The following is a 12,382-nucleotide window of genomic DNA, read 5'->3' on the forward strand; positions in this document are numbered from 1 at the left end:
GACTCGAGGCCCGAAGCCAAGGCGCGGGTCCACAGTGTGGCTATGTGTTGGTGGTTGTGTCGGGCCCCCAAAAGCTCGTACTCTTTATGCCGTGGGACAAACATAGCACTGAATGTCGTGTGCTGAGGCGGTGCGCTACTGGTCTGTCCCGCCCGCCGTACCGAAAATCGAAGCCCGCGGCATGTGTTCGGTTCCAAGAAAACAAATCCCCTTTCTCAGGCCTGTTTGGCGGACAGTTAGTTACACCATCGTCAAGTCAACCCGACCTGGTGAAGGCCTTGCATCCTCAAGCCTCACCTTTTCCTCTCGCGTGTTTCTTCCTCCCTTCCTGACGCTCGTTTTGTCAACCCGCGCCCTTCACCCTCGTTCCTAGTGCGTCCTGCATTCGCTTCTGCTGGCTCCTGGGCCCTTGACAGCTCCGACGCCAGTCCTACGACGACGACCATCTCTTTTTTCGGATCTCATCACCACTCATCCACCGCCACTGATCGATTGCTCGACGAGCCCTTAATCGCCCGAGAGCCACCCGTTGGCGTCTTGATCGCCATGGCCATGAGCCTGCCACACTTGGGAGGCACCAGCGGAGGGGCTCACACTCAACCTTCGCTGCCCTCGCTCCCAGCCCATCTCCAATCCGATACGCACCTCACGGCTCACCTCGCTAGTCGCTTCCATGTCTCCCACCCCACCGCTCGACTCTCCTCCCACGCCTTGATCTCCCTCAACACCTACACGTCTTCCACCAAAGGCCCCGATGGCGGCAAGGAGGGAAGCGCCATGGCCGGTGCCGAAGAGATGGCCGAACGCGCCTGGTTGAGACTGGGCCACCGATCTGAGAACCAGGCTGTCGTCTTTCTGTAAGTTGATACCGTGAACCCTCTCGCGACGTTGACAATCCCGGCCACAAGCTAACCAACAACCCGCAGCGGCGAATCTGGCTCTGGTAAATCCACCATTCGGGCTCATCTTCTCACGGCCCTTCTCAACAAGTCATCGACTCCCCTTTCAACCAAGCTTTCACTGGCCGCCTACGTCTTTGACACCCTGACCACGACCAAGACTGCCACAACTGCCACTGCTTCTAAGGCTGGTCTGTTTTACGAACTTCAATATGACACATCTGCCACCACCAACCCTATCCTAATCGGTGGTAAGCTGCTTGACCATCGATTGGAGCGAAGCCGTATCGCCGATGTCCCCACCGGAGAGCGCAACTTCCACGTTCTCTACTACCTCCTTGCTGGCACCAGCGAAGCCGAGAAGGCTCATCTCGGTCTGGACGGAGCCTCTGGCAATGCCGGTGGTCCCCAGAAGCGCTGGAAGTACCTCGGCCATCCCACTCAGCTCAAGGTCGGAATCAATGACGCTGATGGCTTCCAAGTCTTTAAGAACGCTTTGAGGAAGCTTGAGTTCCCTCGCGCTGAGATTGCCGAGATTTGTCAAATGCTTGCTAGTATCCTTCACATTGGTCAACTTGAGTTCGAGACTTCCAGCTCCACCAGTGTCGCTGGCGATGACAGCGGTGGTTTCTCCCATGAGGGCGGCCAAACTATTACTGCTGTCAAGAACAAGGATGTGCTCGCTATAGTTGCCGCCTTCCTTGGAGTGGGCGCCGGCGAGCTTCAGACGACTCTGGGTTACAAGACCAAGATGCTTCACAAGGAGCGCGTCACTGTCATGCTTGATCCTAATGGAGCTCGAGCTCACGCTGGCGAGCTCGCCCGCACTCTCTACTCGCTGCTCGTGGCTTGGATTATCGAGACCATCAACCAGAGGCTGTGTGCTGCCGAGGAGTCCATTGCGAACACTGTATCCATTGTTGATTTCCCTGGCTTCGCCCAGCAAACTTCCACCGGGTCTGCTCTGGACCAGCTGCTTAACAATGCTGCTACTGAGGCGGTTTACAATCTCGCTCTTCAGAACTTCTTCGACCGCAAGGCCGATATGCTCGAGTCTGAGGAGGTCAGTGTTCCTGCCACCAGCTACTTTGATAATTCGGACGCTGTCCGTGGTATCTTGAAGCCCGGTAACGGTCTCCTTAGCATTTTGGATGACCAAACTCGGCGTAACCGATCCGATATGCAACTCCTTGAAAGCCTGCGAAAGCGCTTCGAGGGTAAGAACCCTGCTATCGATGTTGGTTCCGCCACTGCCAAGCTCCCTGGTAGCAACTTTATGACTGAGAATACTGCTGCCTCATTCGTTGTTAAGCACTTTGCTGGTGAGGTCGAATACCCCATCAAGGGCTTAATTGAGGAGAATGGAGAGATTATTTCTGGCGATCTCCTGAACATGATTAATGGGACCAAGAGCGAGTTTGTTGCCAGGCTCTTCGGCCAAGAGGCTTTGCAGACTGTCACTCACCCCCACGAGCGTACCGCTGTCATGCAGGCCACCGTCAGCTCGAAGCCCATGCGAGCCCCCAGTGTCATGTCTCGCAAGACGCATCGCACCGCACGACCCAACACTGCCTTCCGTCGCCAGCAGCAAGATGCAATGGACGATTTGGAACAAACAAGCCAAGCTGGCGAGTCGCGAAAGAACACCAAGATTGGCATTGACCAGGGTGCTTCAGGGCAATTCCTTTCCTCCTTGGAAAACGTTCAAAAGGCTGTCACTGACCCCGGCACGAACGCTTATTTCGTCTTTTGCTTGAAACCCAACGACCGACGCATTGCCAACCAATTTGATAGCAAGTGTGTTCGCACGCAGGTGCAGACATTTGGTATCGCTGAAATCAGCCAGAGACTTCGATCAGCGGATTTCAGTCTGTTCTTGCCGTTCGGCGAGTTCCTTGGCATGGCTGATGCTGAGACGATCCTTGTTGGCAGCGAACGAGAGCGCGCTGAAATGGTTATTGAGGAGAAGCAATGGCCCAACAATGAAGTTCGGGTTGGTGCTACTGGCGTCTTCCTCAGCGAACGTTGCTGGATGGAAGTCGCACAACTCATTGACGGTGGCTCTATCTCTGGCCGTTTCGGCTTCTCTTCTGACGCTGGTGATGGCATGACCCCGGGAGATCAGGCTGCCTTCGGCGCCTCCAAAGAGCGCCTCATTTCTGGCGGCAACACGCCACTGATGTATGGCGAAAAGGGAAAGAACGGCTACTTCAATGACGACACTCGATCCGAGGCTGGTGTTTCTGCCTTCGGCGGTGGTGACATGTTCAAGAACCTTGACACCCGAGAGCAAATGGCCGAGCGCGGTAATGAAAAGAACCTCGAGGAGATCGAGGTGTACAAGGACAAGCCTAGCCGAAAGCGATGGGTCTTCATTGTCTACTTGATGACCTGGTTCGTACCTGATTTCCTCATCCGATGGATGGGACGAATGCCTCGAAAGGATGTTCGTGTTGCTTGGAGAGAGAAGCTGGCCATCAACATGCTCATCTGGTTCATGTGTGTCTTCGTTGCCTTTTTCATGGTTGGATTCCCGTTACTCCTTTGCCCAACACAACACGTCTACAGTGCCTCCGAACTGTCGTCTTATGACGGCGAGAAAGGTAGCGGCGGCGCGTATCTCTCAATCCGTGGCTACGTTTTCGACATTGGTTCTTACGCACCGAGGCACTATCCCCCCTACATTGAAGTTAGCGATCTCACCGATTATGCTGGCCTCGATGTGAGCTCTCTGTTTCCCGTTCAGGTTTCAGCGCTTTGCCAGGGCAAGGATGGCTCTGTGCGCCCAGAAGTCACTTTGGATTACAAGAGCACCAACATCACTGGTTCGGCCTCTGTTGTCTCTGTAGATGATCTCACTGCCACATATCACGACTTCCGGTATTACACCAACGACAGCAGACCCGATTGGTACTTCGAGCAAATGACGTTCTTAAAGGCCAACTACATGAAGGGTAGAATTGGCTACACCCCCAGCTACGTCAAGAAGCTGGCCAAGAAGCAGCAAGCGATAGCCATCATGGGAAGCCGTGTCTACGATTTGACTACCTACCTCACTGGTGGTCGCAGGATGCGAACCAAGACTGGCAAAACCCTTCCCAGCAATACCGCTGACACCAACTTCATGGCCGACTCCGTCACGCAACTCTTCCAGTCCAGGGCTGGTGGCGACATCAGCAAGTACTGGAATGCGCTTGATCTGGACGATGCCGCCAAGGCCCGCATGGAGACATGTCTCAACAACCTGTTCTATGTCGGTGACGTCGATACGCGAAACTCGATTCGCTGTCAGTTTTCCACTTACTTCATTCTCGCTATTTCCATCATGCTGGCCTCCGTTATCGCTTTCAAGTTCCTCGCAGCCCTCCAGTTTGGAGGCAAGAACGTGCCTGAGAACCTCGACAAATTCGTCATGTGTATGATTCCTGCATATACTGAAGACGAGGACTCTCTCCGCCGTGCCATGGACTCAGCTGCCCGAATGAAGTATGATGATAAGCGCAAGCTTCTGATCATGGTCTGTGATGGTATGATTATTGGTCAGGGTAACGACAGGCCCACACCCCGCATCGTCCTCGACATTCTTGGTGTCTCTGAAACCGTTGACCCCGAGCCATTGAGCTTCGAGTCGCTCGGCGAGGGTTTGAAGCAACACAACATGGGCAAGGTCTACTCTGGTCTGTATGAGGTTCAGGGCCACATTGTTCCCTTTATGGTCATTGTCAAGGTCGGCAAGCCCTCTGAGGTCTCTCGTCCCGGTAACCGTGGTAAGCGAGACTCTCAGATGGTTCTCATGCGATTCCTCAACCGTGTTCACTACAACCTTGCCATGAGCCCTCTCGAACTTGAGATGTACCACCAGATTCGCAACATTATCGGTGTCAACCCGACCTTCTACGAATACATGCTCCAGATTGATGCCGATACCGTTGTTGCTCCCGACTCAGCTACCCGCATGGTTTCCGCCTTCTTGGATGACACTCGACTCATCGCCTGCTGTGGTGAAACGGCCCTGACTAACGCTAAGGCTTCGTTCATCACCATGATCCAGGTCTACGAGTACTGGATTTCCCACAACTTGTCCAAGGCCTTCGAGAGTTTGTTCGGCTCCGTCACCTGTTTGCCCGGTTGTTTCTCCATGTACCGAATCCGTGCTGCCGAGACTGGAAAGCCCCTCTTCGTCAGCCGTGAGATTGTCGACGACTACTCAACCATCCGAGTCGATACCCTCCACATGAAGAACCTGTTGCATCTGGGTGAGGATCGATATCTCACGACGCTGCTCCTCAAGTATCACTCCAAGTATAAGACTAAGTACCTTTTCAACGCGCACGCTTGGACCATTGCTCCTGATTCATGGGCTGTCTTCCTTTCTCAACGTCGTCGCTGGATCAACTCTACTGTGCACAACTTGGTCGAGCTCATCCCCATGGCGCAGCTCTGCGGTTTCTGCTGCTTCAGTATGCGTTTCGTCATCTTCATCGACTTGCTCAGTACCATTGTCCAGCCCGTTATCGTGGCTTACATTGTCTACATGATCTACCTTGTCATTGACAATCCCAGTGTGGTACCTGTCACGTCTTTTATCTTGCTCGCTGCCATCTACGGTCTGCAAGCAATCATCTTCATCCTGCGCCGTAAGTGGGAGATGGTTGGCTGGATGATTCTTTACATCCTGGCTATTCCTGTCTTCGGTTTTGGTCTCCCTCTGTACTCTTTCTGGAACATGGACGACTTCAACTGGGGTAACACTCGTGTCGTCGCTGGTGAAAGCGGTAAGAAGGTTGTTATCAGTGACGAGGGCAAATTTGATCCCGCCTCTATTCCTCGCAAGAAGTGGGAGGAGTACCAGGCAGAGCTGTGGGAGACTCAGACCGCTCGCGACGACGTCCGCTCCGAGATCTCTGGTTACAGCTATGCCACCAAGGCTCAGGGTGCCATGTCCGAGTATGGTGGCTACCAGGCCAGCCGCCCGGGCTCAACCGCTGGCTTCGCCCCCCCGATGCATCATGCGGGTGACCGCAACATGTCTCGCATGTCCTTTGCTCACTCCGAGATGCCTGGGAACCGCGCCAGTCAATTCGGCGGATCTCAGTTCTTCTCGCCTGAGGATATGGTCGGCCTGCCAAGTGATGACGCATTGCTCGCTGAGATTCGCGACATCCTTAAGACGGCTGACTTGATGACCGTCACCAAGAAGGGCATCAAGCAGGAGCTTGAGAAGCGCTTTGGTGTTCCTCTGGACGCTAAGAGAGCGTACATTAATTCTGGTATGTCTTGATTCCCATTATTGTTCTGTTTCTACAGTTTACTAACTGAATCCCGCAGCTACCGAGGCGCTCCTCTCTGGCCAACTATAAATGGCATATGAAATGACCATCAGTGCAAGCAGTCGCAACCTGCTCTCCTAATGCTAGTTGCAAGTTTTTGTTTTCATCCCGGCGGAGTAGACAGGACACCAAAAATTAAGGATGACTTATTGCTCGTGCCGAAGTCTTGGGGGATGTCGCTTGCGTTTCTTGTTTTGCCGGGCCGTTGAACAGGCCCTCAAACTTCATCTACAAACATCGTAATATTTCCGGGAGCTACTACTTAAGGAAGTGAAGTGGCTGGGGTATTTGGGATCTGAATCTGCGATGGGGTGTCTTAGCTTTTCTCAAGTTTGTTTGTTTTCCGGTGTTTTTTGCTTGGGGGGAAGAGTTAGAAGGATGTCTTAGTGATTGTACATAATAATGTACGAAGAAGCTTGAATTGACTTTGAAGTCTTCACATTGCCCCTAGACATGTAAAAAAGAGAACGGTGAGTGTGACCCTGCCATCTACGTAGGAGCTGTTCCGTACAGGGAGACTCTGTGGGAAGCAGACGTGCATCTGTCGTGATGATCGATGAACTCCGGAAAGTGGTAGGTGGTTAACCGTCCCCGTCACCAAGATAAAATGTCACTCGATGGGCTGATCAGGTGGGATGGCAACGCCGGGTATATTATCATGATACTGCCTATCTATCGATCCAGAAACCCTTTTCCTTCAATCTCTATGCCAAATTCGCTAGTAGCTTTTTCACACCGCCCTTGCTCCACGCCGTAACCTTCTCCTGATCGCACGTCTCCCAAACCCTCCTCATCAAGGCGCTGACGACATCGGCTTCGTCGGCGGCCTCACACGCAGCGCGTTGGGCATCGAGCCAGCTGAGGATGCCAAAGCGGGTGATGAGCGTCGTGCTGCCGCCTTCGATGCAAGTGGCACGATAGAGCAGTCTCAGTACGCGGGTGCGCAGGTTGAGACGCAGGTACGGGTTTCCACCGAGGACGAGGATCTTCTCAAACCAGCGCTTCTTGTGGAAGACGCCGAGGTCAAAGGGGGCCCGGAGGCTGTCGAGGAGGTAGACGAGCAGCCAGGTAATCTCGGTGTAGTACTTGTCGTCCTCAGAGGGCTCGCCGTGGAGGATATCATGGGCCATGGGTAGCTTCTCGAGGGACCACATGGGGCTGCGGGTGAGGAAGGAGTTGATCTTGGAGTAGAGCGGGTGCAGAGGGTTCTTGAGCACGTCCAAGGCGTGGATCGCGAACGCCGGGAAGGCTGAGGGTACGAGGCCAATGTCAACCTGGGACCTGGAGGATTCAGCCAGCTCGCAGAGCAAAAGCCAGACCTGGTCCTTTTCCTCATACGACGACTCCTTGATCTTGGCGGCCATCTTGAGAATGTTGGTGAAGGCCTCCTTTCGGATGCTGATGTGAGTCGACAAAAGAAGTCGGATCAAAGCTGCTGCCCAACCATCTTCTACCAAGTCCTCGACGTTTTTGGTTGTCCACTTGACCAAAGCGGCGTTGTCCTCTTTCTCCGGGTACGGTACATGCAGCATCTCTTCCAATTTGGAGAGATCCAATGTCGAGCCTTCCTTGTTATTCTTGCCAACGCCGTCCTCTGCATCAGCCATTTCATCGTCTTCGCTTGCAATATCAGACTTGTCCGCTTTCCTGAGACTCTTCAACTTGACTGTCTTAGGAAATTGCTCGGTCACCCGCTTGTATAAAGCCTTGGTGACTGGCTTCGCATGCTTCAGGCTGTATGACGCGTTGAAGTAGATGGATAGGAATTTTGCAAGAGAAGCTTGCTCGTCGGGCTTAGCTGAGGCCAAGAAGTAAGACAGTTGCTCAACCATTGTCACGTTAAGCAAGGTGGCTGCGCCCCTCGAAGAAGCTACACCCCCTTCCTTCAGGTACGTCTCCATCAAGTCAAGATACTTGATTGGAGAGGAAGCGCAGCGGTTGATGCAGTTGTCCACAAATGACCAAATCTTTTCCATATGGCTGGCCTTCACCTCGGACATCGTGCTCTGAAGTGCCTCGTACAAAGGTGTGAGCAAAGCCGCTTTCGTAACCAACTGGTTCTCTACAGCGACTGCGCCGAGGACTTGCTTGAGTTGATGGAATGGGAGCTCTCGGTTCTTTCCAGATAATATCCGCACAAGAGCTGTGTAAGGGGAAGCCGCTGCTCCATCGACGAGGTTATCGATCTTCGAGAACCATCGCATACCAGGAGAGTAGCTAGCGATGGACACCAAGTTCTCCAGCTCCATGACAAGCAGTGATTCATCCTCAGGCTTTTCGGTTTCCTGGTTGAGTTTGTTGAGAACTTCTGTAAAGAAAGGGGAGACGTCAAAGTTGGCAGCAAGAGCCACTTGGGGGATGACTTCGTAATAAAGGCGCAGCAAGCGGCTGGCCATGGTTCTGTGAAGGATGCTCTCCGCGGGAATACCCTTGTACGATCGAACAATCTCCTTCATGTCGGGAATTCGTTGACAAAAAGCATCTATCAGCCGTCGACGAGCCTCAGTCCAGTTGTTGCTCTTAGACTTTGATGCTTCGTCATGCATTTTTAGAGCCTCAGTCAGTTTCTCAAGAGCCACGATGAGGATTCTTGTAGCAAAGAATGATGTGAGGTGGGACTTGGTAGACAGGCACCGGATGAGGACCTTTTGGTTGATGGGCAGCGGAATGAGGTTGTCAAGGAGGATCGAGGTAGGAGGGGGGGCTTTGGCAGAGCGTACCCGGTCTCCAAAGCGGGTCGGGAGAGGAATTCTCATAGTGTTGAACAAGAATGCGGCATAGCCGATCCAAGTCATGGAGAGTTTCGGTTCGAAAGTGAAAGATCGATTGTTGAGGAAGTACTTGTAGGTGAGTTCGGGAGCAGCAGTAAAGATGGCCACCAGCAGCTCGCTGTGCTTCAAGCTAGACCAAGGGCGAAGCTTTTGAGCAAACTCAGCTAGGACAAAGTTGTAGACGGGGACATCGTCCTTGTACTTGTCTGTCAAGAAGGCACCGTCCGCGCCACCAGATGCGTTTTGTCCAGCAGGTTCATCATCTGACTCCTTGGGATACAGGCCCGTGGAAGGATAGAGCACGCCTGCGCTAGGGTTGGTGCACACATATATGAGGAACCTGTGGGCCTTGTAGCTCACGGTAGAGGCTTCATCTGCGGCATCGCTGTCACCAGAGTAGGTGTGTAGGGCCAAAATTCGCATGAGAGTCTTGGTGTTAAAGCTCCTGAACTTGACCTCTCGGGGGACCTTGTCGTCCATCAACACATGGGCTTTCAAGGACTCCAGGATCTCCATGACCAGATGAGGAGGATCACTCTTGAGCATAAAAGTCAGATGGGACAAGAGCTCCTTTTGTGTCAAAAGCTCCTTTCTGCCGTCTGAATGAAGGTACTTTAGGAGGCTCAAGAAGAAACGAACCGCGTTGGTTCTCACCGACGCTTTTCGCACCTCCTCTGGGCCATCTCCTACATGCCCGATTTCCAAGTTTCTTCCAAGGGACGTCAATGTGAAATTTCGGGCTCGGAAGATTCGCTTGGCATAGGCACCGCCATCGAGGCATACAGCCTCACGCAGCATGCGCAAGGTAGGCGAAAGAATGAAACCCTTGTTCTTGTCCGAAGAAAGGTTCTTGGAAAGCGACTTGAGTTGACGTTCCTGGATGATGGTCTGGCAGATTCCGAGTCCATGACGGACGAGGTGAAGCGACCCCGAGACGGCCTGGAGAATCAAGGCTAGGACGACGGCAACCGCTGACATGACTCCCTCGTTTCCGACCTGCGCGGCAAAGGACCACATCTCCATGATGTCGGTGAGGAAGACAGCATCTTCCGAGGTGTCCCTGGGCTTGACTGCTTCGAGGTACTGTTGCAGAATTTCCATGTTCGTTCTTCGATCTCCATCGTCGGAGACTATCTTGTCGAGGAGGCCCTTGAAGGATTGAAGCCCTATAGAGAGCGGGGTTTAGCTTCTGCGATTGTCCAGGCATTGGATACAGACATACCATGTCTCGCGTTGCGCAAGTCTTGGTCGAAGGTGAGGAGATTGCGCAATTGGTCGGCCGAGTAAACCTCCTCACTTGTGGGGGCCTCATGGACGACCTTTTGACGCTTCCGGTAGGCAGTGGCGCCATCTTCGCCCTCGTTGGAGATCCGTTTAACCATGCTGAGGACCTGGCAGCTTGGCGCGACTTGGATCTGCTTGGAGCTTTTTGGCGATGAACTTCTTTGAGATTTTGGAATATTGCCATGGCCGACCGCTGTCCCGCCTTCCCGACTAGGCGAAGGCGGACTGAGCTGTGGGGTCTCCGGGACATGTGTTAATCCGGGCGCAAAACATTGAACGAGAAAGTGCAGGTCTAACCGAGCCACCTGCAGACAGCCCCGCATGTGCTGAAGCTGCGGCTGAGAGCATGAGCAAGCCCTCGAGTACCGGCAGTTGCGCCACAACCGCCTGTCAGCAATGAAACGAGGCGAATTGCTTTTGGGATGAAGTCTACGCCTTCACGTGGGTGGGGGACTGAGACAAGTTGCCATCCATCCTCAAAACTGCGCCCTTGGCCTTTGACCTCTCCTCCGGCGGATGGTAGATGGCGAAGAGCATCGCCACCTCGTGTTAAGTTACTAACAGTTTTCAGCGACGATGCGCTAGAAGCAGTACAGAAACGAGCTGCAGCCCGCATGTGCGGCATGTGATGATGGCGGCCTCCACGTGCTCCTTGGCCTCCACGATCCATGCTCCCGGTCCCGGTTCTTCAACAGTACCGATACCATCCTTGCTTGGACCCAGGTCTCAGCAGGTCTGTTGGAAAAGGCGACTATTCTTAGACGGGAGGCAAAGTCAGGGGCACCTCCATCATGAGTATGGAGGGTCTTGAGGCCCTCCACCACGACTCAGTTCTGTGCTGGGTGGTGTCTACCGTCTCCTGCAGTGACACCTCCAGCATCCTTACTGGGAGAAGCAGGACGGGAGCGGACCGTCCGTCGATCAGCACGAGTCACCACACAAAAGGGTACGTCAAGAGACGGTTCTTCTTTCTCACCATCGCCCGTTGGTGGGGATGGTACGCGGTCTATCTGGCCTGGGTGAGGGAGGGCAGTATCGACTTCAAGTTCGAGAAGCCCTTGGATTCCCACAATCGTAGCCCCCTCGACTGTGCCACTTGCCCGGCTCCAGTTTTTACTCTACGTGGTTGTGTGCGCTCCTACATGATGCGTACCACTCAATGGCATGTTAGGGCAAAGGTTGACAGGTTGTGAGTAAGCGGGAATTCGGGGACAATCCAATGAAAACCTCACAGTTGGCTTTTTTGAGACAAAATGAGGGCGCAGCACCACCTACGTGGAAGCCATCACTGCGGCTGACACGAATGAGCTTGATAATAACAAGACAATAACAACACGACCAAGATGGTTGTATTCGGAGAAGGCAAGGCGGATTTTTTGCTATTATTATTTGAAATTATGCGTCAGCGCCTAAGGACCCTGAGAACTACAGGAACAAAGGACAAGCATCGTGGTGTTGGCATCCCCCACTTACTTCGGTGCATATGTTTCGGTTCTCGCACCCGCTAGGTGACATCACTGGGGCTCACGGTTTGGTGAACCTGAACCCGTTCCGGGATTCATGAAACAACAAGAGATGCCGTTTCCAGATGAGAGACACGCCATGGGACGAGGCGCCCTGCCTAAAACGGAAATTAGGGCAGGGACGGCACGGCTGCAGAGAAGCGCATAAAATACGGAGAGACAGGCGGTGGTTGAACGTCGCATGTTTCAATAGGAGATCCCGTCCACGCGCCAGGCTCCCTGTCGCGACAAGTTATATGGACATGGGTCAACCAAAACGTGCGGCAAACCGATTTGGCAAGAGCCTGGAGATGAGCGGCGTAGGGAGATGATGTACTGGGTAGCCCATGTTCCTCCAACGCGCGATCTGCCAATCAACCGGGGGGCCGGGGGCGGAGGCCAAACCCGCGGTGCAGCCCAAAAAAAGAAATCGAACTGTCATGTCACGTCAGAGGTCCGGGGATAAACAAAGCCACTGACTGGGTGAGAGGAGCCGGGGTGGGAAATAACCCGAAGGAGGAGCGTACCGGTACTACGTAGTATGCGCGCGTGTGAGCTTCCATGGGTCTAATAAGCATCGGAGCAGCGAGTGTCAA

The 12,382-nt window shown here is 53.6% G+C and overlaps 3 protein-coding genes across 3 annotated transcripts; 2 read left to right on the top strand and 1 right to left on the bottom strand.

Annotated features, from left to right (window-relative positions):
• Window positions 1–546: 546 nt before the first annotated feature.
• BGZ61DRAFT_339120 (family 2 glycosyltransferase) lies at window positions 547–6,259 on the top strand (the record flags this gene model as incomplete). The annotated part of the gene is made up of 3 exons (XM_046239198.1): window positions 547–857; window positions 927–6,169; window positions 6,228–6,259. 3 exons carry the CDS (start codon window positions 547–549, stop codon window positions 6,257–6,259), a joined length of 5,586 nt encoding a protein of 1,861 aa, XP_046111488.1.
• Window positions 6,260–6,933: 674 nt separating this feature from the next.
• On the bottom strand, window positions 6,934–10,382 carry BGZ61DRAFT_338520 (ribosome 60S biogenesis N-terminal-domain-containing protein; the record flags this gene model as incomplete). Its single annotated transcript, XM_046239136.1, has 2 exons — window positions 6,934–10,166; window positions 10,223–10,382. The coding sequence occupies 2 exons, from the start codon at window positions 10,380–10,382 to the stop codon at window positions 6,934–6,936; spliced, it is 3,393 nt and encodes a 1,130-aa protein (XP_046111489.1).
• Window positions 10,383–10,972: 590 nt separating this feature from the next.
• BGZ61DRAFT_1376 (uncharacterized protein) lies at window positions 10,973–11,707 on the top strand. Its single transcript, XM_046237251.1, has one exon. It carries the CDS (start codon window positions 11,076–11,078, stop codon window positions 11,475–11,477), a length of 402 nt encoding a protein of 133 aa, XP_046111490.1. The 5' UTR covers window positions 10,973–11,075; the 3' UTR covers window positions 11,478–11,707.
• Window positions 11,708–12,382: the final 675 nt, after the last annotated feature.

Source organism: Ilyonectria robusta (genome assembly GCF_021365365.1).
Source record: "Ilyonectria robusta strain PMI_751 chromosome Unknown BGZ61scaffold_1, whole genome shotgun sequence".
In the NCBI taxonomy this organism is placed as follows: domain Eukaryota; kingdom Fungi; phylum Ascomycota; class Sordariomycetes; order Hypocreales; family Nectriaceae; genus Ilyonectria; species Ilyonectria robusta.